The 26,122-nt window shown below is 44.9% G+C and overlaps 1 protein-coding gene across 1 annotated transcript in view; it reads right to left on the bottom strand.

The window, feature by feature from the left end:
- Positions 1 to 25,835, bottom strand: part of fbxw2 (F-box and WD repeat domain containing 2) — a 34,243-nt gene extending 8,408 nt beyond the window's left edge. The window contains exons 1-4 of the mRNA XM_078226414.1: positions 25,717 to 25,835; positions 4,746 to 5,255; positions 2,080 to 2,274; positions 517 to 650 (exon numbers count right to left, since the gene is read on the bottom strand). Coding sequence (XP_078082540.1) covers positions 517 to 650; positions 2,080 to 2,274; positions 4,746 to 5,235 — 819 coding nt within the window. The 5' untranslated portion in view covers positions 5,236 to 5,255; positions 25,717 to 25,835. The remainder of the gene's footprint in view (positions 1 to 516; positions 651 to 2,079; positions 2,275 to 4,745; positions 5,256 to 25,716) is intronic.
- Between the last annotated feature and the right edge of the window lie 287 nt (positions 25,836 to 26,122).

Genomic DNA, 26,122 nt, shown 5'->3' with positions numbered 1-26,122 from the left:
AGGAGGCCATTCAGCCCATCGAGTCTACACCGACCACAATCCCACCCACGTCCTATCCCCATAACCCCATGCATTTAACCCAGATAGTCCCCCTGACACTAAGGGGCAATTTAGTATGACCAATCCACCCAGCCCACACATCTTTGGAGTGTGGAAGGAAACCAGAGCACCCGGAGGAAACCCATGCAGACACGGGGAGAAGGAGCAGACTCCGCACAGATAGTGACCTAAGCCGGGAATTGAACCCGGGTCCCTGGCACTGTGAGGCAGCAGTGCCAACCACTGTGCCACCCTGGTGATGCACCTGCATTTAGGTTATAACTAACTTAGAACTGACACATGGAACGCTAGTGGCAAAAATGATCCATTTCCAACAGCAGTGGATTTTTAAAAAATCATCAAAATCCACAGCAAAATGGTAAAGCACAAAGTCAGGATTATCATCGTATCGTAGCAAATTTAATTAAAATAGAACAAAGCAGATTTATAAGTTAGAATATGACACAATAAACGTACCTTAGTCACCCATTCAGTGTGTTCAGTGAGAGTATTCAGACAGATTCCTGTTGACAATGACCAGACCTTCACAGTGAAATCTGCAGATCCACTGACCAGGATGTCTAGCTCATCACTATAATCAACACTGAAAACTGAAGAGAGAAAAGTTATGATATAAGAGGTGCTCAGATTTTAGAGTTAACAAACAAAAAAACATGTCCTGCCCTTCAGCAATATTTCCATCACATTTGTGTATGGTCTGGACGTGTTGTCGGGAGAAGTGTGGTTGGAGATAGTTGAACCTATTGGGATCCAAGGGAGGGAAGAGGAGGGTAGGGTCAGGTCCAGTAAAATGAGAAGATCTTTCTAATCACTGCTTCTATTGCTCATCATTCATTGTGATCTTTTTACTAGGACCAGTTTTCATTTCAGTGTTACTTCCAATAGCTGGTAACCAGAATGGATAGGTCCCAAATTGGATGCAAGTAGCTTTCAAGTTGATGAGGTGGCTTGGCAGAGATGATGAGGTTGCAGCAAAGAAGTGAATGAAGCCTGTAGCCGGGGAAGGCTCAAGTAGATTCAAAAGAAGCCATCAAAACGGGTAAATTGGCACACCATGCTTTCCGGTTCAATGCTCATGCATACTGGGTGATGCACAATGTTACATACAACAGTTGGGCTTTAGTACCCCCAGTGGCATTTTGGAACCTCAAAACTATGCTGGAAGAGAAAACATCAGATGGATAATGCAAAAGCGGGAGGTGATGGCCTAGTGATATCATCGCTAGGTTATTAATCCAGAAACGCAGCTAATGTTCTGGGGGACCCGGGTTCAAATCCCGCCATGGCAGCTAGTGGAATTTGAATCCAATAAAAAAATAAATCTGGAATTAAGAATCTACTGATGACCATGAAACCATTGTCGGTTGTCAGAAAAACCCATCTGGTTCACTAATGTCCTTCAGGGAAGGAAATCTGCCATCCTTATCTGGTCTGGCCTACATGTGACTCAACAGCCACAGCAATGTGGTTGACTCTCAACTGCTCTCTGAAATGAAATAGCAAGCCACTCAGTTGTTCAAGAAGGAAGCTCGCCACCACCTTTCTCAAGGGCAACTAGGGATGGGCAATAAATGCTGGCCAGCCAGCGACACCCATTTCCCACAAATGAAAAAAAAAGTGAAGATTTTAAACTGGGAATAAATACTGAATTACAACCCCCTGCTCACCAATTCAAAAAACAAGCAATGCCCAAGTGCACTGGATTACGGATACCCTCTGCTAAGTGATAGAAGGAAGTTTATTTGGGATTGAAATTACAGATGACATCTGGTGTGGCTGGTAGTAGGGTACACAATACTTTGGAGGTACATGATTGAAAAAAGAATGACCACCCTCCCACTAGCTTTATCGGGTTTCTTTTATTAGGGAAAGTATGTGTTCAGTAAGTTAGAGATCTTAAGTATGTCAGGCATTACATACTCGAATTTAAACAGCCAGTTTTCACTTCACCATAAATTTACTCTGAAGGACGCGTAGCGGAAGTGTTGGTAAAATTATCTGCATTTTGTTGTCCACTACCTGCTCCTGTATGACCTCGGAAGTTTTGAGTCTTGGCTCCTGAGCTCCAGTCCCAGCAGGCTACTGTGTTATCAAACGATCCTGTAACTAGTTTCTGCTCATCGAACTTCACTGTAGCACATGTGTGAGTCTGGATCCCGTATATACACTGACCAGTACAGACATCCCAGAGTTTGGCAGATAAATCATCAGAGCCTGCAGTTCAAAATAAAAATTGAATTTAATGATCTTTGCAGCACTGTGCATAATATATAATTTTCCAATGCAATGATGTGTCAATTTTACAATACAAATAGATTCCAATTTCCGCAAAGAAAAAGCGATTTAATCATTCTGAACTGACAGGCCTCTCTCCAACTTGAGCACCTTTAAACCCTAACTATAGTTTCAACAAACATTTTACATCCAGCTCAAGGGAGTTTGAGCAGAGTTGATTTTCCCAGCCTGTAACTTTGCTTAGAAATATGCACTGTAAGCTCTGAATCTGAACCTCTTACGTAGCTGGTAAACGACCCTTTCAAATCAACATTACATCTACTGGATTGCTTAGATTTGTCCAGCTGCTGTAAATGAGTATTTGTTGCTAAAGTGCATGTGGCAAACCAAATCTATACAAACAGCAGTCTCAGAAAGCAATGATATACACAAAGTAGAAAAACAAATTACTGCGGGGATACTGGAATCTGAAAGCAGGAGAGAAAATGCTGGAAAATCTCAGCAGGTCTGGCAGCATCTGTAAGGAGAGAAAAGAGCTGACGTTTTGAGTCCAAATGACCCTTTGCCAAAGCTGAGATTTTCCAGCATTTTCTCTTTTGATATACACAAAGGTTGCTTTACATATTATACAAGTGGATATTAATACAGTTCTAGGAACTTACAACCGCAGTATTTTCATCATAGAATTACTTATACTAGTGTACCCAAAGTTAGTTTTTAAAGTATTCTAAATTCTAAAGAATTGTACTGAAATACAATTTGGGTCACTTGCTTCCCTAGCCCTCTAAGCCCCGAGGGGTCCTTCTGCTCAGCATGTCCCTGGACCCAGACTGAGTTTGCCAATGCAAAGTAAAATAAACGGGGCCCCAAAAAGAAAAAAACAGGCACCGTTTATTTACAATAACAGCAAGTGCGGGATAATTTTGAAGATATATTAAAAAGCTCTTACGCTTGATCAGAAATACCTTGGACACTGAAGGAAAATGCCCCAGCTTCAGTACAGAGCTTGTGCGTTCGCTCTGAACAGCACTGCGTATAAGGGAATGGTATGTCCTCTCAAGTGTCTATTCAGCCAAATGACCATCAATCAAATAGACCAGACACATTACAAACCAGTATCAGTGACAAGCGAAACACACACCAAACCAGACCGAATGACACTGCGAAAACAACCCACAATCAAATGGAGCAATAACCGGCTGATGGAAACAGATCAGACTTGTTTTAGTAAACATCAAGCAATGAAGGTACTGTGTACTGGTGAGGTCATTACACCCACAGAATTCTGAATTTAAGACACTAATTCATTATCAGTCTTCAGTTAGAAATGAGTATGTAACATTTGATTCTGTTTCTCAGATATTCCTCGCCCAGAGAGGATTAGGCCGAAAAGATTGATGACAACCGCAAGCAGATACAATTGATGCCGGCAGGTCGATGACCCAGAGATTACTGACTCTCGTCAGCGTGTTTCCCTAGGGTTGGCAGTCATTCGAATAGGCAGCCAGGCTACTGAGGCAGGGCAAACCACATCGGTGTCAAAAGGGGAGAAAAGAACAAATACAGTGAAGAAAAATTCCAACCAATGGTTCATAGAATCCCTACAGTGCAGGAGGCCGCCATTTGGCCCATCGAGTCTGCATTGATCATAATCCCACCCAGGCCCTATCGCCATAATCCCAGCCTCACAGCGCCAGGGACCCGGGTTCGATTCTCAGCTTGGGTCACTGTCTGAGTGGAGTTGGCACATTCTCCCCATGTCTGTGTGGGTTTCCTCCAGGTGCTCCGGTTTCCTCTCACATTCTAAAAGACATGCTGGTTAGGTGCATTGATCCAAACAGACGCCGGAGTGTGGCGACTAAGGGAATTTCAGAGTTACGTCATTGCAGTGTTAATGTAAGCCTTACTTGTGACTAATAAATAAACTTTACTTTATGTATTTATCCCACGAATGTCCCGGGGCAATTTACATGGCCAATCAACCTAACCCACAAATCTTTGGACTGTGGGAGGAAACCCATGCAGACACGGGGAGAATGTGCGGAGTGCACACAGATAGTCACCCAAGGCTGGAATTGAACCCGGGTCCCTGGCGCTGTGAGGCAGCAGTGCTAGCCACTGTGCCACCGGTTACTCACCTACTTCCCAACAATCAAAAATCAACCGGACAGTGGACGTACAGAGGACTACAGCACTGAGCAGTCGGCTTTCTTCATTGAAAGCCACTAAGTGGCAGCTAACAGCTGGCAGAAAAGGTAAGGGTGAAAATAATTAAATACCAAAAAAAGCAAAGTCTTTAGTTCCGCCCTTAAAATGTGGTAATAATTCACTTTATGGTTATTTCAGTAACAGCTCCACGCTTAGAAAAGATAAGCATTTCACAAATTACATCTTGCATGCATTTTTATTTCCCAACATTCTTGGGATTGGTGATCTATTGTTATACTGACCTGTGCACAATAATCCATCTTTGTAATAAAGAGCATACACTCTGGCGCTGTGGCCAATCAAAGAGGAGGTCTCAAAGGCTTCTTTGTCCTGCAGTTGTTTTATCCTTCTAACTGCCTTCAGGTAAATCTTCTTCCAGTGCAGAGTGTCCTGAATTGTATCATCGATCTGCCATCCTAAGCTTCGACAGGCTTCCTGCCAAACTTCAGTGCAGGCACTTATCACCTTATTCCACTGCTTACAGACTAGGCAGCAATTGAGTAGGGTTGGTGGGTCAAGCCATTGCAACAGGTAGAAGCCCAGCTCCAGTGGAAGCAGTTTGAGGAAGTCCCGTTTCAGAAGTGTTTCCAGGTTGTTGGAGAGGTGCCTCAACTGGACAGCCCCACTCAAGCTGATCAGGTGGTCCAGGGTCTCATTTTTCTGCGCCTCCGTCAGGGTGATAAAAGTGCTGGAGAGGGTTTCAAGCCATGCATTAAAGTCCTTTCTCTCCATATGGCCATGTGACAATATACCTGTGAAACATAAGACAGCACATCATTCTATAGTTCAACTACATGGAGAACGGGTTAAAATTGCAGCCAAAACAGCTCCGTGCTGCCTTATCAAGCGTGGGGTGAACATTTTTGCACAGGCAGAGTTTCTCTGCAAAAATAAAAAGCACAAATTGTATTCAATTGCAATATTTGCTTCTTTTAAGAAAGGTTTACTAGAATTAATTATCTTGTCACTCGTTTCTATACAGCTGGTATTTCAATATCGAGCTCATTTGATTTGCTGGTGTATTTTATTTGCAACTGCAAATTCTGAACTCTCTCAAACAGCAGTGGAAGCAATGCTTTAATTATGTACACTATAGATTAATATTAAAAGAAAACAATTATTTTTAAAAATCAATCTCTGGTTTCTGCTGACACTGTATAAGTGACACCACACCTTTGTATGTAGAACACCAATTCAACTGATTCTGCGTTTATCTACCACAACAGGGCGGGCACGGTGGCACAGTGGTTAGCACTGCTGCCTCACAGTGCCAGGGATCCGGGTTCAATTCCGGCCTCGGGTCACTGTCTGCGTGGAGCTTGCACGTTCTCCCCGTGTCTGCGTGGGTTTCCTGCGGGTGCTCCGGTTTCCTCCCACAGTCCAAAAAGGTGTGTGCGTTAGGTGGATTGGCCCAAGATTTTCTGAACAGCAGTGGAAATGCTGGTGGAGCATATTCAGAGGATAGTCTTCTGCCTCTCAGATGGTAACAGTGAATGCTTGCAGCACTATCCTCCAGGACCTGACTGCAGTGTAGAGCTGGGACCCTCTGCTTACATTGCAATCCTACTGCCCTACGGTTACCTCCACACAATCAACTGTCCCATTCTCACTTTCATGGTTTTAGTCAATCAAGAGGGAAGCCTTCTTGCATGTTTTTCTGCTTTTACATTCATTCTCAAAAACTGCCACCACTCTCAATTCTGCATGGATTTCCTCCGGGTGCTCCAGTTTCCTCCCACAGTCTGAAAGACTTGCTGTGTTAGTGCATTGATCCGAACAGGCGCCGGAGTGTGGCGATTAGGGGAAATTTCACAGTAACTTCATTGCAGTGTTAATGTAAGCCTTACTTGTGACTAAATAAATAAACTTTACTTTACTGATCATCCCAGCTGCCTCTTCCCATGCACACAATTGTACGCTGGGCTGAAAGTCCTTAAACCAGAGCACACGTACCCACTAAGATAAAAGCAAAAATACTGCGGATGCTGGAATCAAACAGAAAAATGCTGGAAAATCTCAGCAGGTCTGACAGCATCTGTGGAGAGAGAATAGAGCCAACATTTCCGAAGGGTCATCTAGACACGAAACGTTGGCTCTATTCTCTCTCCACAGATGCTGTCAGACCTGCCGAGGTTTTCCAGCATTTTCCGGTTTTGGTGCACACTTACCCACTTCCACTCCTCTTACAGAAGACTGGGTGGGGTGTGAGGACTTGCCGCCAGTGCACAACCGCTCGCTGCCACGAAAGAGGTCATACTCACATACTGAGAAGTCACAGCAGTCTTTGGAGACAGTGAAGTTATAGGCCTGTTACAACACGATTTGTACCAGGTGTCATTCTACCTAATTCAGTCACACGCTCACCTCCTCAAACACAAGCAGCTGGTGTGGGATCGTGCTGGCATTGAACCAGCAAGCGCTAAGCATTGAAATTACCTCCTCATTCTTATCTCCCTCCCCGTGTCTGCTCGATCTATTGACGGACTGATGACTGTCACCGCTCACTCCACCAAACAGTAACACAGACAGGTCAGGTGGCAATGGCAAAGAAAGCTAAGGGAAGAGTTAACTGGGAAGCCAAGCTTACATCCTCGTTCTGCTGAAGAGGACACATGCAAGCTTCAGGGTCCCGTCATTTTAAATTAGATTTCTATGCCCCAACAATCAATAAAGGCACTGAAATATCTGTCAGGGAGATGGCAAAACTTGTCAGATAATATGAATAGGTTCTCATCAGTATTCTGCATTCAACCATGTCGTCACCTTGATGCCCATTGCACAGAGCATCCCTCTAGCAGTAACAGCAGGGACACTCATACTGGAGCTGTACAAACTCTGGCATCAACCGTCTTCATTGCCTCAGACAGGTTTGGAGATCAAATGGACAGGGGCTTCACTCAGATCACTGAGCTACTCACCTATACATCAGTAACAGTGGCAGTTTAAGCAACGGGAATGCAACAAAAAAAAAAAATCCATCACTCGTGATCACATTTCTGTTCGTTTTCGGACCCCGAAAACCAGTACCCACCCTGATGCCGGAAAGCTAGCTATGCCGAGCTGGTGCGACAGACGGTGAATTGTTAAACTCTGAAGACGGGCTCGCAATCCACAGCTCCTAGAATTCACTAATCAACAACATCACATGAGCCCGATCGAACCAGTGCAACCCATCTCCGTCCACGTTGCAGCTATTAGGATAGCACCTTGCTGAAGCAATAAAGAGCACAGTAAACAGGCATTAGGAGCTCACACAGAGGGTGACAAGCAGTACGCAAGTCATTAGAATTGCAATGTCATTTCAAACTATGTGGAGAATGTTTCGATAGTAGCTGATCATCTTCCAATATTGATCACCCAAGCAGTAATTTTGCTATTCGGGCAAATACTGATGATGGTATCACAGAATCCTACAATGCAGAAGAGGCCTTTCGGCCCATCGAGTCTGCACCGACGCATGAAAGGCCCCAATATGGAAGGACTCATACATGCATTGGACATTAACTGTTAATACAAGAGAGCACAGATTCTTCTGCTGAAGCTCTCTTTAGTGAGCTGCTGCCAAGCATCTCTGGATATGCGCCCCTTCTGATTTCTTCCCAGCCTCTGTCATCAGTGTACACTCCCTCAGCACGCTCAAGGCTGCCGCAATGGTGGTTTCATCTCAACACATCTTCAGAGTCGTGCAGCATACAGCACAGCACAATAAGGTGCATTATTACTGGGCTGCAGCACAGAAAGCCACTAAACAGGGCCACACATCTGAATCATTGTTTGAACACTCTTAATGATTGATGTGGGCTTTGGCTGATCTGGTTGTTGTCAACGTCTGCTGTTGGCATTGGGCTCCTAAGAGATGTCATGAACCATGTGTGCAGGGGCTGACTCTCAAAGCCAGCAGCCTTTAAGATGCTATAATGTGGAGATGCCGGCATTGGACTGGGGTAAGCACAGTAAGAAGTCTCACAACACCAGGTCAAAGTCCAACAGGTAGCACAAGCCACAAGCTTTCGGAGCACTGCCCCTTCATCAGGTGAGTGGGAGTTCCGTTCACAAACAGGGCATATAAAGACACAAACTCAATTTACAAAATAATGGTTGGAATGAGAGTCTTTACTGGTAATCAAGTCTTAAAGGTGCAGACAATGTGAGTGGAGGGGGTTAAGCACAGGTTAAAGAGATGTGTATTGTCTCGAGCCGGGACAGTTAGTGAGATTTTGCAAGCCCAGGCAAGTCATGGGGGTTACAGATAGTGTGACATGAACCCAAGATCCTGGTTGAGGCCGTCCTAGTGTGCGGAACTTGGCTATCAGTCTCTGCTCGGTGACTCTGTGTTGTCGTGTGTCACGAAGGCCACCTTGGAGAACGCTTACCCAAAGACCAGAGGCCAAATGCCCGTGACCGCTGAAATGTTCCCCAACAGGAAGAGAGCTCTCTTGCCTGGTGATTGTCGAACAGTGTTCATTCATCCATTGCCGTAGCATCTGCATGGTCTCCCCAATGTACCATGCCTCGGGACATCCTTTCCTGCAGCGTATCAGGTAGACAACGTTGGCCGAGTTGCAAGTGTATGTACTGTGTACCTAATGGATGGTGTTCTCATGTGAGATGATGGCATCTGTGTCGATGATCCGACACGTCTTGCAGAGGTTGTTGTGGCAGGGTTGTGTGGTGTCATGGTCACTGTTCTCCTGAAGGCTGGGTAGTTTGCTGCGGACAATGGTCTGTTTGAGGTTGTGCGGTTGTTTGAAGGCAAGAAGTGGGGGTGTGGGGATGGCCTTGGCGAGATGTTCGTCTTCATCGATGACATGTTGAAGGCATGTTAAGATGCTACACAGAGGAAAACCGCAGGGAAATGGCTGAGTGATACTGTATAAAACATCCAAGGCAGTTGGCAGGAAAGTAGGCTCAGAGACTTGCTCAATATGCTGCTGATCAGCACACAGGAATTCAACATTCAGTAAGCGGTACCTCATTATTCAAGAGTGCAGCTGTAAAGTGTAAAGAAGCCCAAAGGATGACGTGGATGCAAAAACAGCTTGAATGTGGGTGAATCCTGCAATCATCGTGCACCCCAATGCCCCATTCTTCTGCTTCAGGGTGTTCATGGGGATACTGACTAATGTGTTCAATAAGGCAACAGGCACGACGTAGGTGATTATACAACAACAATGAAGCCTGAACTCCCAATTCAGAGCCTACAATAATAGCAAGTACAATAACTCCAATGACAAAAAAAACCTTCAAGCTGATGCCAGAAATGAGATTCCAAAGCTCCATTATTGCCTTATCTGCAAGCAGCTGAGGATTGGATCACAGAATCCCTACAGTGCAGAAGGAGGCCATTCGGCCCATCGAGCCTGCACCGACAACAATTCCACCCAGGCCCTATCCCCATAAATCCACGTATTTACCCCAGCTAGTCCCCATGACACTAAGGGGCAATTTAGCATGGCCAATCAACCTAACCTGCACATCCTTGGACTGTGGGAGGAAAGCGGAGCACCCGGAGGAAACCCACGCAGACGCAGGAGAATATGCAAACTCCACACAGTCACTTGAGACCAGGACTGAACCCGGTCCCTGGCACTGTGAGGCAGCAGTGCTGCCCACTGTGCCGCTTCAAATACCATACGAAATGACTGCCTCAGAATATGCACGACACATGGCTTTGGGTTGGAACAGCCATTGGCATTAGTCAGAAAGCCAGGTGAGGAAATTTCATTGGCATGACTCGATTTCACATTTATTCACCAGGCTCCTGATGGCAGCTCAAGCTGTCAGGAGTGACGTTCACCAGGAACATGGGAGCAATATTAACTGAGCGAGAAGAAATGAAACTCCATTTCCATCCACTACCATCGTGGTTCTGAGCAGAAATAACACGAACAAAAATCACTCAACTGGGCTCGTGGAACAGAATCATAGAAAGTTTACAGCTCAAAAGAGGCCACTTGGCCTACTGCATCTGTACTGGCCAAAAACAAGCTACCCATCCTAATCTTCCAGCATCTGATCTGTCGGCCTGCAGGTTACGGCACTTAAGATGCATATCCAGATACCTTTTAAATGAGTTGAGGGTTTCTGCCTTTACTACCCATTCAGGCAGTGAGTTCTAGACCCCACAGTCCCCTCGAGTGAAAAGAATTTCCCTCACTTCCCCTCCACTCTTTCTACCAATCAGATCCCTCGACACAAACCTCTATCCACTCTCTAATCCGCAATTCTTTTTACAAATCCCATCTCTCAGGAGTGATTCCAATCATTTTCCCAATACCAAAGGTCAAACACACTGATCTGTCATTATTCCATCTTTCCTTCACTCCCTCCCTCTCTCCTTTTTTTTTCAAACAAAGGTACAATGTTAGCAGGCCTCCCGTGCTCTGGCACAACACCAGTGTCCAGTTGGGATTGGAAAATGGTGGTCAGACCCTCTGCAGTTTCCTCTGGGCTTCTTTTAACAGCCTGGGGTACATTTCTTCCAACCCTGTTGATTTATCCACTTTCAAGGATGCTAATCCCATTAATACTTCCTCTCTCCCTGTATGTTTATTGCATCCAGTACCTCACACTCCACTTCCCTAACTATATTGCCCCCCTCTTTGGTGAAGACAGATGCAAAGTATTCACCAAGAACCATACCCACATCCTCTGCCTCCACACCGTTTTTGATATTTTGTGGGCCCGACTCTTTCCTCAGTTATCCTTTTTATTTTTAATATATTGATAAAACAACTTGGGATTCTCCTTGATTGCCAATATTCTTTCATGTCTTCTCTTTGCTTTCCTAATTTGTTTTGATTTCACCGTTCTATAATCCTATCAGCTTTCTATAGAATTGAGTTCTGGATGTTTTAACATAAGCTTTCTGTTCCTGCCTTATTTTAGTCTGCAAGCTCCTTGACATCCAGGGAGAGCTAGATTTTGCCATTCCACCCTCTCTCTTTGTGGGAACATGAACCCCTTGAATCTTCTCTTTGAACACCTCTTGCTACTTTGACACTGATTTACCTTCAAGTAGTTATTTCCAGTCCACTCATCAGTTTAGTAAATTTCTACTTGCCCAGCATCACTTCCTAAAAACAAGGGCAGAACTTTCTTAACAAAAGCAAATTACTGCAGATGTTGGAATCTGAACCCCTCTCCCCCCCCCCCCCTACCCCGCTATCCCCCATCCCCCCCTTTTCTCAATTTTACCTCTCTCACCATCCCCCCTCTGCCCCCCACAGCTTCATCTGTCACAGCTTAGCCTCTGATTTCAGCTTCTCTGCCATTTGGCCATTCACATCTTTTATTCTCTCTATGGACTGCCATTAGCAGCCTTTCCCCTTGTTTTTCTGGCTGCGACTCATCTTTCATTCCTGCACCCAATATCTCCCACTGGGTTAGGTTGATTGGCCATGCTAAAAAATTGCCCCTTAGTGTCCTGGGATGCATGGATTAGCGGGTAAAATATATAGGGATATGGGGGTAGAGCCTGGGTGGGATTGTGGTCGGTGCAGACTCGATGGGCCGAATGGCCTCTTTCTGTACTGTAGGGTTTCTATGATTTCTTTCTATGATTTCTATGCCTTTTAGCTTTGACAAAGGGTCATCTGGACTCGAAACGTCAGCTCTTTTCTCTCCTTACAGATGCTGCCAGACCTGCTGAGATTTTCCAACATTTTCTCTTTTGGTTTCAACACCCTTTCTTGTTGGACTTGCTGCATACTGGCCAAAAAGGCTCTCCCAAATGCACATTAAGAATTCTGTTTCCTCCACTCCTTTCGCAATAAAATTATCCCAGTTAATATTGGGATAGTTAAAATCCACGACTTACTGCCCTATTGCTTTTGCACTTCTCAGAGATATGTTGACGCATTTGCTCTCCTAACTGTCTGTGGGGTCTATAGCACACTCCCAGTAGTGTGACTGCCCCTTGTGTGTTCCTAAACTCAATCCATGTGGCCTCAGTTGATGATCCTTCTAACATATCATCCCCCCCCTCACAGCTGTAATTGCATCTCTGTTCACATAATTTACTTAAACCGCATTTACTGGCTACTGCACACAGAAGGTGACAAGTTCTCCATCTAACTGACATTTGGCCGGTCTAACCTCACTCTCCGCACTACTTCTGGGACCAGTTCCGCCGATCACATGTTCACCTCTATGCCGGCAGGTCAAAAGTTCAAATCGCATTCCAGAATTTGAGCACCTGATAGAGGCAGACACTTCACTGCGGCACTGAAGGAGAATTGCACTGTCAGGTAATCTGTCTTTTGGACGAGATGTTAAGCCAAGGGCCATCGTCTGGAGGTTGCCCAATTTGGTCAATATTCTCCTCTGAACCAAAATGAACTTCAGGAGGAAGTTAGCACACAAGAGAGATTGAAACCTTTGGACTTTCTTCTCTTGAACCTCAGTGTTGCCTGTCCACACTCTTCACCTTAAGATCCAGAGAAACAAATGCTGTGACATGCTCAAGCTCAATGGTGCCAGGGTCGCAGACTGCCAAAGTTTTAATTGAACACAACTGACTGCAAATGGACTCGCATAGAGTCTGCAGACACTGCACCCAGTCAGGAAGAATGAGAGGGGGGATCCAGGCCAAGACTGAAACCGCAAAAAAAGAAACGGCAAAGTCATAGAGAAAAGGCAGCTGTGTATCATGGAATGGAGGGTAAACAATAAACAAAAATACTACCCATGCTGGAAATCTGGAAACAATAGGAAATGCTGGAAATAATCAGCTGGTCAGGCAGCATCTATATAAAATATACACAGGAAACTGTCAACGTTACAACCCTGAAAATCCACAAGGCCCGAAAACATTGACAGACTTCGACACCCCCCCCCCCCCCCCCGCCCCCAACCCCCCCCAAACCCCAAGATGCTAACCAAGTCTCAACAACATTTTCTGTTTCCGATACAGGATCCGGCACTGTGAAAAGGCACAGCAGTGCCCTGTAAAAAGATGCATTCATGTGTTTTACTGTTTATATTAAGACATTGTAAAGATGAAGCACGAGATCTGATGAGCATGTTCGGGTCCCTTGACCTTGATGGCAAGAGTGATAAGAAGTCTTTATTGGGAACAAACTGCAGCTGTAAAAGTTACGATCGAAGTGACTTAGTGAAGATTTAAGTGAGGGGTCAGACAGGGGTGTGCTTTGTCCCCAGATTTATTCAGCTTGCATAGCGAAAATATTCAGTGATTGAAGAGTTTCCTAGTGGTTACAGCTTTAATAATATACGCCGATAATAGTGAGTGGAAGCGAGGAAAAAGAGCTGAACATCAATTATAAATAAAATATCTAGTCCTGTCCACGAAGAAAATCACACCAGAATGTAAGAACATAAGAAATAGGAGCAGGAGTAGGCCATCTAGCCCCTCGAGCCTGCCCCGCCATTCAATAAGATCATGGCTGATCTGAAGTGGATCAGTTCCACTTACCCGCCTGATCCCTATAACCCCTAATTCCCTTACCGATCAGGAATCCATCTATCCGTCATTTAAACATATTCAACGAGGTAGCCTCCACCACTTCAGTGGGCAGAGAATTCCAGAGATTCACCACTCTCTGAGAGAAGAAGTTCCTCCTCAACTCTGTCCTAAACTGACCCCCCTTTATTTTGAGGCTGTGCCCTCTAGTTCTAGCTTCCTTTCTAAGTGGAAAGAAATTCTCCACCTCTACCCTATCCAGCCCCTTCATTATCTTATAGGTCTCTATAAGATCCCCCCTCAGCCTTCTAAATTCCAACGAATACAAACCCAATCTGCTCAGTCTCTCCTCATAATCAGCACCCTTCATCTCTGGTATCAACCTGGTGAACCTTCTCTGCACTCCCTCCAAGGCCAATATATCCTTCCGCAAATAAGGGGACCAATACTGCACACAGTATTCCAGCTGCGGCCTCACCAATGCCCTGTACAGATGCAGCAAGACATCTCTGCTTTTATATTCTATCCCCATTGCGATATAGGCCAACATCCCATTTGCCTTCTTGATCACCTGTTGCACCTGCAGACTGGGTTTTTGCGTCTCATGCACAAGGGCCCCCATGTCCCTTTGCACAGTAGCATGTTGTAATTTTTTTCCATTTAGATAATAATCCAATTTGCTATTATTTCTTCCAAAGTGAATAACCTCGCATTTGTTAACATAAGATCACAACAAAGAATGAAAAGGTTAAACAGGCAGACAAATTTTGTTACCTCGGAAGTATGTTAACATCGGATGGAGAGTGTGACCGAGTATTAAGACCAAGGTTTGGAATGGCCAAAGAATAGTTTCAAAATATGAAAAAGATTAATGATCAACTCAAAATTAGCCAAAACCAGTGTTTACAGCTCAGTATTTCTGAGAATACTGCATCATGCCAATCCATCACGCCAACTTTGTCACATGGAATTGAGTGTTGGGCGATCACTGAAGCAATGCAGAGAATGAAACTGCTTAGCACTGCTGCCTCACAGCACCAGGGACCCAGGTTCAATTTCCAGCTTGGGTCACTGTCTGTGCAGAGTTTGCACGTTCTCCCCGTGTCTGCGTGGGTTTCCTCCGGGTGCCTCCCACAGTCCGAAAGATGTGCTGGTTAGGTGCATTGGTCATGTTAAGTTCTCCCTCAGTGGACCCGAACAGACGCCTGGATGTGGCGACTGGGGGATTTTCATAGTAACTTCCTTAGTGTGAATGTAAGCCTACTTGTGACTAATAAACAAACTTCAAAAAAGACGAATCGAGGCTGCAGTGTTGTGGTTTTTGAGGCAAACAACGAAGATATTTTGGATAAGTCACACTACCAATGAAGAGATGCCAGTAAAATCCGAGACCTGCTGACCAGGATCAGGGAGAGAGTTGGAGTTTCTTGGGCACATAAAAAAAACCATGATCTTGACAGTCTGATGCTGATGGTAAAGATTGTTGGTAAAAGCGATCAAGGGAGACAAAGAATGATTTTTAAGAGCCTCGCGAACTGGGATGTTCGCACCATTAATAAAGATAATCACACCTCCGGAGCTAGATTAGCATGGAAGCCCATGGTCACCAACACCCTCTGAGGGTGTGGTGCCTGAAGAGATAATGTGTCTGTGGTCATGTGAAGTGTTGTCAAAAGCAGTGCTTACATCCCAGCTAAGCTGAATGCATGATAGCTCAAGTGGACATTATGAAAAAAATCATGTGCTTCTCATAGTACAGTTATAGGTCTTGTCTTCCTGGATTTGGACTGTGCCGAGAGACACCATTATGACTTATATAGCATTTGATGCATACATGCAGTGGTAATATTCAAAGCAATATAATTGAATTAACAGCAAAGATGCCTGTTGCTCAACATTAAACCACATTGGCTTCTGTATGTTCCTTCCTACACTGAACCATCACTAAGAACTAAATAAACATGGTGACAACATCCCTACATCAGGTTGTCCAGTCAGCAACACAGGAACTCAGCACCTTCACAGGATAAAGATCGAGATGTCAATCTCATTCCAGAGTTACTCAAGAACTTAGGAAGGTGGCCTTGTGTTCTAAGCAAGTACAGTGTTATTGCCAATCTACTTTCGCGGTCACTGCTTTGTGCAAAGTTTATTCACAGGGTTGAATCAGGTTCCTGCTGAACAGAACAGCCACACGTTTATCTACATCGTGTTAAGCATGGAACCAAAGCGTTAATATTTCAGCAAAATTGCTCAAAATTCCAGCCTATTGATTAGGCCTCTAGTAGACACGGAAACTGCTCCGGGCGGCAATCCACTCTTCCTGGGTTCAAATCATGAGAGTATACCATCTATTGCTCTTCAGAATAAGTTATCCTGTGGATGCACAACCAAGAACATAATTTCCTTCAAAATGAAGGAAAAAGGAGACCCAGAGCTTTTTGTGATTCAGGGCTGCGTGTAAACAGGTTTCATAGCTCTTCTGTTTTTGCAAGAAGATGGTTAACTTCAGATAAATGAAAGCTAAGATGGGCAATAACCTCATGGCTTTGACTGCACATTTTCAAAAATAAAATCAGGGATACCAACTTTGTATCACTGGTGGGCACTGCTGCCTCACAGCGCCTGGTACCCGGGTTCAATCCCGGCCTTGGGTGACTGTGTGTGGAATTTGCACCTGCGTGGGTTTCCTCCGGGTGCTCTGGTTTCCTCCCACTGTCCAACAGATGTGCAGGTTAAATGGATTGGCCATTCTAAATTGCCCTTTAGTGTACAAAGATGTGTAGGTTAGGGGGATTAGCGGGGTTACTAGTAGAGTAATGGGGATAAGGCCTGGTTGAGATGCTCTGTCAGCGAGTCGGTGCAGACTCAATGGGCCGAATGACCTCTTTCTGCACTAAGCGTGCAATGAACATCTGACATCATTACTGTAGCCTTGGGAGGAAAGACAGGAAACGTGCCATTTTTATTACAGCAGTGTGAGGTTTAATCCGAATAACTGCAATGGTAATGACATTTACAACATATAGTGTTGAGAGAAGTATATTATTCCAACCATAATTTAACATATGGTTGATGAGTTCACGATTATTTGATTGGAAATTATTAAGACACAAACTCTTTGATCAATTCCTTCTAAACGCCAACATGAAGAGCATTCACAATCAGACATGCATAAATTTTCATCCTTCGGAAGCAAAAAAACAGATTGCAGGCGCTCATTTGTGGCAAGATGTACTCAGCGAGACCAAAACAGCATCAATGGCAGCTAAATAGTGTCACAATCGAAAACTGCCAGACTAATGCGATAACATGTTAAAAACCATCCATAGGGGTCGGCGAGAGAATTATTTAGCAAGTCAAAAATCTACATTTCAGGGTTATTTTTCAACGTCAGTGCTGCCGGTGGGGAGCCTCCCACGTATTAGAGACTCAGGAGTGTGCGACACGTGAGCTTTAACCATGAAAATTAAATGGTAAGGAAATCCCACGCGCCGCCATCTGCTCTGAGTCAACAAGGCTGCCCGGTGGATGAACAAAATCAGAAATGTACCATCATGGTTCACGTAGGAGAACAAATAGTTAACCCCAATAGAAAAAACATCGGCATTTATACCAGATGTCCCAAAGAGATTTTACAGCCAACAAAGTGTAGTTACTGTTGCAATATGGGAAGCGTGGCAACAAACAGCAATGTGACAATGACCAGATAATCTGTTTTTGAGATGTTAGGGACCAGGACGCCAAGGATAACCCCCCCCTGCTCTTCTTTGATATAGTGCCATGAAATCTTTCATGCCCACTTGAGAGAGCAGGTAGGGACTCAGTTTAAGATCTCATCTGGAAGAGGGCACCTCCGACAGTGGAGCATTGATTGGGCGGCACGGTGGTTAGCATTGCTGCCTCACAGCGCCAGAGACCCGGGTTCAATTCCAGCCTCAGTCACCGCCTGTGCGGAGTCTGCACTTCCTCCTCCATGTTTCTGCGTGGGTTTCCTCCGGGTGCTCCAGTTTCCCCTCTCAGTCCAAAAATGTGCGAGTTAAGTTGATTGGCCACGCTAAATTGCCTCTTAGTGTCAGGGGGATTAGCAGGGTAAATGTGTGGGGTTACGGGAATAGGGCCTGGGTGGGATTCTAGTCGGTATAGACTCAATGGGCCAAATGGCCTCATTCTGTATTGTAGGGATTCTATGATTCCCCCCCAGCTCAAGGCCCACAGAGGGATTTGAACTCAGAACCTTGTGACTCAGAAAATAGTGTGCTACCAAATAAGCCACGGCTGACACTATATGATTAATAAGTCAATAGTTAATCTCAAGGCATTGTGGGGGTTTGGCAATACCATTAGAAGGAAGTTGGAACAGTTTGCAAAGATAAGGCACTGGATATTGCAATCAAATTTAACAGATAATATGTATCATTCAATGATGCATTGGTAATGGCATGGTGGTGTTATCACTCGACTCATAATCCAGAGACCCAGCGTAATTCTCTGGGGGACCCGGATTCAAATCCCACCAAGTTGATGGTGAAATTTGAAGGGGCTGCCCATTTAATTTGTCCCTCAGTTTGTCCGATTTATTTTAATTGGTTAATTGATTTTCCGCAAAATGGGATAATGAGTTCTGTTGCTGGAGGCCAACAGGAGGGGGAAGTCCATAAAATATTACAGCATTTAAACAGGTGTTTGATTTCAGTTAGAAGAGGTTGTTCCAATAGAAAGTAGTAACATGACAACTTGAAGCACATTTTCCTCAAATAAGTAAAGAGGAGGTTAGTGCAGTTCTGGTCACCACACTACCCGAAGGACGTGGATGCTTTGGAGAGTATGCAAAGAAGGTTCACCAGGATGTTACCTGGTCTGGGAGAGGGGGGGGGTTTAGAAACGAGGAGAGGTTGGATAAATTTGGATTGTTTTCACTGGAAAGACGGAAGCTGAGGGGGCGACCTGATAGAAGTCTGCAAAATTATGAGAGGCATAGATGGGGTGGATAGTCAGAGGGTTTTTCCCAGGGTGGAAGGGTCGAATACAGGAGGAAACAGGTTTAAAGTAAGACGTGGTAAGTTTAGAGGAGATGTGCGGGGAACATTTTTCATAAAAAGGGTGGGTGCCCGGAATGCACTGCCAGTGGAGGTGGTGGAAGCAGGCAAGTTAGAAACTTTCAACGTGCATCTTGATAGACACAGGAACGGTTGACAAACAGAGGGATAGAAACCATGTATCAGCACAGGCTTGATGGGCCGAAAGGCCTGTCCCTGCGCTGTATTGTTCTTTGTTACGATCGCCAAGTGTGCAGAACGAACACCTTTTTAACTTACACCCGTTGAATACAAAGTTGCACAAAGATGTACAAGAACAGATGAAAAGGAGAACTTTGTTCTACTCAATATGCTTTAAACTGCAAATTCAAAAAATTAACTACCTCGATGATAGTCACTGTGCTGTCTGATGTTAGACCTCAGATAACTCTGAACTTTCTTTGAGTTCAAAAATCATTAAAGCCAACCAGTTCAACGTTGTACATCTAATATCAGTTCCATTTCTTTCCTTCCTCAGGCTGAACTCAATCATACATCTGACCCATACGGCATAGCCAATCCATTGCCAAAACTGCTTTTCACCTCTGCCGCTACCGAACCATTTAAAAATGCAGCCATCCCAACACTTCAGTTATTTGAACACCATCCTCCCCTTGTCAATACCTCAACTCACCGCTGATCTGAGTCTTGCTCGCTTGTGTCCTGGAGGTCTTGTGGCACACTGGGTAACGTCCCTGCCTCTGAGCCAGAAGCCCTCAGTTCAAGTGCCACCCCAGGACTTAAGGCCATGGAAAGTCTGTTGACAACGCAGTCAAAGAGGTTGATTATCAACTTTAAGACCTTTCCAACGTACACCAATGACAAGCGGTCAGAGATTCCTGGTCAGCCATGTGATTGAAAGAAATTGGAGCATCTACCGTCGCTATCCTTGCATGTAGAAGTGTACGTGGCCACAGCAATGCTGACTTTTTTTTTGAAGGCTGGTATAGATCAGATTAGTGCAAACAGCACAGGGTTTCCGATCCAGCGGGGATAGATTCAGGACACGACTTCTTGTTCATTTGATTCCAGGGATGAAAGAGCTGTCATACGAGGAGTGGTTGAATAGCTTGGGGTTGTACTCGCTGGAGTTCAGTAGAATGAGGGGACATCTGATTGAGGAATATAAAATGCTAAAGAGGGTTGATAAGGTGGACGTTGAACAGGTGTTCCTCCTTGTGGGACAGTCTAGGGTAAGAAGTCATAGATATAGAGCGAGAGGAGGTAGGTTCAAAACTGAGGTGAGGAGAAACTACTTCTCTCAGAGGGCTGTGAATCGGTGGAACTCACTGTCCCATAGCGCGGTGGAGACAGAATTAATCAACAGATTCAAGAAAGAGATGGATATATTTCTGGTGAAAAGCAGGATAAAGAACTATGGGGAACAGGCAGGAAAGTGGAGTTGAGACCAAGATAAGATCAACCATCATCATATTAAATGGCAGAGCGGGCTCGAAGGGCTGAATTGCCTACTCCCGCTCCTAATTCTTATGTTTGTTCTACCCCTGATAGAGATCACAACATTGTGGGTCGGACATGCCTTCAAGCAGAGTACTCAAGGAGAAGCACTTTGTGTCCTGCACTTTTTTCTGATCTTTAGACTACCGTGCTTGCATTCCTCACACCTCTCTCTTCCTCCCACAACCCCAACTGCTAACTCCACTATCAGTGGAAAAGCCACTAGCCATTACATAGTCAAAGTGAGTAACAAATTACTGGCAGTTTTGTGCTGTACACCCATAGCCATGGAGGTCCAGAGCATGCTTCCTCTTACAGCCTTTCCAATGTTAAACAGCATTGCCACAATGCTGGTTAATCACCTTTCATATCAACCAACAATTTTGTCTGGATGTGCCCAGTGGTTTTATAACTCAAGTACACCACATCGACAGCCCCCCTTTAACCAATTTGCTCGCCACTTCCTCAAAATAAATTAGCAAAACGCAATTTCCTTTTTCACAAAACTACGTTGACTCTGCTGGCTTGCATTGAGATTTTCCAAGTGCCCTGCTATAACCTCAATAATAGATTCCAGCATTTTCCCTATGAGAGATGTCAAGCTAACTGGTCAGGAGTTTCCTGCTTTCTGTCTCCTTCCTTTCTTGAATAGAGGAGTTCACATTCACTATTTCCCAATCTGATGGGACCTTTTCCGAATCCAGGGAATTTTGGAAAATCATATCTACAATCCCAGCAATCACTTCTTTTAAGACCCAAGGATGAAGTCCATCAGGACCTGGGGACTTAGCCTTTAGTTCTAATAATTCCTTAGAACCAGAGGTCACAGTCTGAAGATTCAGGGTGGACCATTTAGGACAGGGATGAGGAGACATTTCTTCACCCAAACAACGGCGAACCTGTGGAATTCATTACCACAGGAAGTAGTTGATGCCAAAACATTGAATGTATTCAAGAGGTGGCTGGATGTAGCACTTGGGGCGAATGGGATCAAAGGTAATGGAGAGAAAGCAGGATTAGGCTATTGAGTTGGATGATCAGCCATGATCGTGAAGAATGGTGGAGCAGGCTCGAAGGGCCAAATGATCTCCTCCTATCTTCTATGTATGTTTCTATCTACCCTTTCCTTGGTAATTGTAGCTGTTTTAAATTCCTCCATCCCTTTCATCTCTTGATTTGTTGGGATGTCATTTGTGGCTTCGACAATGACGACAGACACAAAATAGCTGTTCAACGCATCCACCAATCAGTTCCCCAGTCTCATTCTCTTGAGGACCAATGCTCACTTTAATAATGCTTTTGCTTTTTAAATACAAAAAGAGCAAAGAAAAGTACAGAACAGAAACAGGCCCTCCAAGCCCAACTTGGTCCATATCCCTCTATTCCCTCCTTATTCATGCACCCATCCAGAAGCCTCTTAAATGTTGCCAGTGTGCCTGCTTCCACCACTTCCTCTGGCAGGGCGTTCCAGGCACCCACCTGCAGAATCTCTTACTATCTGCTTTTTATATTTCTAGCCAGCTTTCTCTTGTACTCTAACTTCTCCCTTTTACATCATGCTTTGCTTCTTTCATACTTGTTCAATTTTTCAACCTGCCACTAATCTTTGCAGAGTTGCACACTTTTAACTTCCTTAGTTAGTCATCAATGATGTGTCTTTGACCTAGAATCTTTCTTAATTGCTGGAATTTTTGATAAGTGTTATGGAATACCTCCTTACTTATCTTCCACTGCACTTCTACTAACCCTACTCCTTAACCTAATTTTCCCTTTTTACCTTTAAGTTTTAAACACTAACTTTAGACCCACTCTTCTCTCCTGCAAACTGAATACAAAATTCAATCATGTTATGATCAAAGGTTGCCTTTACTATTAAGCCATGAATTAATCCTGCCTCATTATACTTTAAGAAGTTTAACAACACCAGGTTAAAGTCCAACAGGTTTATTTGGTAGCAAAAGCCACACAAGCTTTCGGAGCTCTAAGCCCCTTCTTCAGGTGAGTGGGAATTCTGTTCACAAACAGAGCATATAAAGACACAGACCCAATTTACATGAATAATGGTTGGAATGCGAATACTTACAACCAATCAAGTCTTTAAGAAACAAAACAATGTGAGTGGATAGAGCATCAAGACAGGCTAAAAAGATGTGCATTGTCTCCAGACAAGACAGCCAGTGAAACTCTGCAGGTCCACGCAACTGTGGGGGTTACAAATAGTGTGACATGAACCCAATATCCCGGTTGAGGCCATCCTCGTGTGTGCGGAACTTGGCTATCAGTTTCTGCTCAGCGACTCTGCGCAGAGTCTTTGAATCTCTTAGAATCTTAGAAACCCTACAGCACAGAGAGAGGCCATTCGGCCCATCGAGTCTGCACAATCCCACCCAGGCCCTATCCCCATATCCCTACATATTTACCCATTAATCCATCTAACCTACACATCCCAGGACACTAAGGGCAATTTTAGCGTGGCCAATCAACCTAACCCGCACATCTTTGGACTGTGGGAGGAAACCGGAGCACCCGGAGGAAACCCACGCAGACACGAAGAGAATGTGCAAACTCCACACAGACAGTGACCCAAGCCGGGAATCGAACCCAGGTCCCTGGAGCGGTGAAGCTGCAGTGCTAACCACTGTGCTACCGTGCCGAGTCGCTGAGCAGAAACTGATAGCCAAGTTCCGCACACACGAGGACGGCCTCAACCGGGATATTGGGTTCATGTCACACTATTTGTAACCCCCACAGTTGCGTGGACCTGCAGAGTTTCACTGGCTATCTTGTCTGGAGACAATACACATCTTTTTAGCCTGTCTTGATGCTCTATCCACTCACATTGTTTTGTTTCTTAAAGACTTGATTGGTTGTAAGTATTCGCATTCCAACCATTATTCATGTAAATTGAGTCTGTGTCTTTATATGCTCTGTTTGTGAACAGAATTCCCACTCACCTGAAGAAGGGGCTTAGAGCTCCGAAAGCTTGTGTGGCTTTTGCTACCAAATAAACCTGTTGGACTTTTACCTGGTGTTGTTAAACTTCTTACTGTGTTTACCCCAGTCCAACGCCGACATCTCCACATCATTATACTTTACCAGGCCTAGAATAGCCTACTTTCGAATATACTGCTCTAAGAAACTGTCCTGAAAACACAGGCTACCCTTGTCAATCTGTTTCATCCAATCTATATATAGATTGAAATCAACCATGATCATCACCATCCCTTTATTATAAGCCTGCTTTATTTTTTCCTCTGTGCCCCATTCTGAAAGGTGGAATTGGATTGAAACTCAAATTTCAGGGGTCTAGTAATCCAGAGGTTTGGTCTAATGATCCAGAGGCATGACTCCAAATCCCACCATGGCAACCAGAAAATTGAACAAGAAATGTCTCAGAAATGGTAATCATAAAACTAAAGTTTATTTATTAGTCACAAGTAGGCTTACATTAACACTGCAATGAAGTTACTGTGAAAATACCCTAGTCGCCACACTCCGGTGCCTGTTCTGGACATGGAGGGAGAATTTAGCATGGCCAATGCACCTAACCAGCACGTCTTTCAGACTATGGGAGGAAACCGGAGCACCCGGGAGGAACCCACACAGACACAGGGAGAACGTGCAAACTCCACACCGACAGTGACCCAAGCTGGGAATCGAACCCTGGTCCCTGGTGCTATGAGGCAGCACTGCTAGCTACTGTGCCACCCATACTGTACCACCGTGCTGCCCTTGGCAAAACTACCATGCCATTGTAAAAGCTCATCCGGTTCACCATGTCCATTAAGAAAGGAATTTTGCTATCTTTCCCCGCTCTCTCCTGTATATGCCTCCAGGCCCACAGCAATAAACTTGACCATTAGATGCCCCTGAAATGGCCCAGCAAACCTTTCAATTGCAGTCAACAAGGTGACTCACCACCTTCTCGGGGCAGGCAATAAACACTGACCTTACCAACTATGGCCACAACCTAAGAACAAATAAAGAGAGTGCCAATGCAATACATCTCCCCAAGAGCCATATATTCAGAATTAAAGCCAGTGCTTAAAATTAATCTGTTAACTTTGGAAGTAATGCCAGGAAATGTGCCCTCAAAAAACAATTATTACACCATTAAGCCTGAATAACTATATTAGTAAGAGATCTGACATTACATTATGTAGCATTGAGAAAAGCATACTATTCCAACTTGCGATATTATATCACAAGACAAGTTAATGATTATTACTTGAGGAGAAGCTACTTTCACTTAAAAAGCCAAATCCCTTTAAAATTACACAGTTGAATCACCAGATTATACAAATTGAGTTTGTTCATCAATTACATAAACCAACTTTAAGGCTTGGGTGCCACAGAGGTTAGCACTGCTGCCTCACAGCGCCAGGGACCCAGGTTCAATTCTGGCCTCGGGTGACTGTCTATGTGGAGTCTGCACATTCTTCTTGTGTCTGTATGGGTTTCCTCCGGGTGCTCCGGTTTCCTCCCACAGTCCAAAGATGTGCAGGTTAGGTTGATTGATCATGCTAAATTGCCCCTTAGTGTCAGGGGATTAGCAGGGTAAATACCCGGGTTATGGAGATCGGGCCTGGGTGGGATTGTTGTCAGTACAGGCTCAATAGGCTGAATGGCCTCCTTCTGCACTGTAGGGATTCTACGATTCTAACACTTCAAGGGAGGTGCAGGTGTGGATGCTATTTTCCGATATAACGTGGTTATGATCTTTCTCAAGATCAGCTGCGAACAGGGTTTCTTTTTGTGAGGTTCAGAGGAATAGGAACCAGCTGCTGAGGTAGGCAAATTCAATCCTTCGAGCCTGCTCTGCCATTCATTCAGATCATGGCTGATCTCTCCCTGGGTCTCAAATTCACCTCCCCACCTGTCCCCCATATCCCTTTTTTTTAAAAATTAGAAATATAGCTATCTCCTTCTTGAAACCATTCAAAGATGCCTCATAACTTAATAGAAATAATACATGTGTGGACAACACAAAGTCATACTCACACAATGTATGGGTTGTAATCTATGACTCTAAACATGACTGTACTGTTCTATAACTCTATGAGTAAGAGGCCTATGCTGCCATCATTTTGAATGGACCTACCTGGTATGAAGTTGCTCTTTCTCTATAGGTCAGTGTAAACAGGTCAATGTAAACAGTTCCCACCCCCCAATATCACACACCAACAGAAAGTTATCTCCTCCAGATATTAAATGAGCAGCCTGGAGGCCAGTGTGTGCGCGCTGGCAGCTTACCATGTCAGCATAGTTGCGGTTGCCAGCGGCCAGTCGGGGGGACATTCACTCCTCACCCGGGGCCCCGCTGCCGCAGAAAGGGACAAGTCCAAGTTTGAGACGGCCGGAAATGACGCGCCAGGATCACCGCGCCTGCGCGTTCGCCAGTCTCTGATCGCGGACGCCGGGGGGTCAGACCTTACTCCCGATGGTCGCACACCGATGACGCCACTGAAGGGGGGGGCCACGCGCGGGGCTCAGCACACATGCGCAACTCTTATGAACCAGTAACAATGATGGCGGCGCCCAGACTTTTGTGCGCATGGGCGCTACGGTCAGAGTCGACGGATGATGGGAATGGCTGGAGGGCGTGGGGGGAGGGAGATGCGAGCGGCCGGGTTACCCGCGGAGGAGAGAGAGAGAATGG

This window comes from Mustelus asterias, chromosome 13 (genome assembly GCF_964213995.1).
Source record: "Mustelus asterias chromosome 13, sMusAst1.hap1.1, whole genome shotgun sequence".
Classification (NCBI taxonomy): Eukaryota; Metazoa; Chordata; class Chondrichthyes; order Carcharhiniformes; family Triakidae; genus Mustelus; species Mustelus asterias.
Note: the sequence above shows the minus strand (reverse complement) of the source record. Positions and strands in the feature narration are given on the sequence as shown.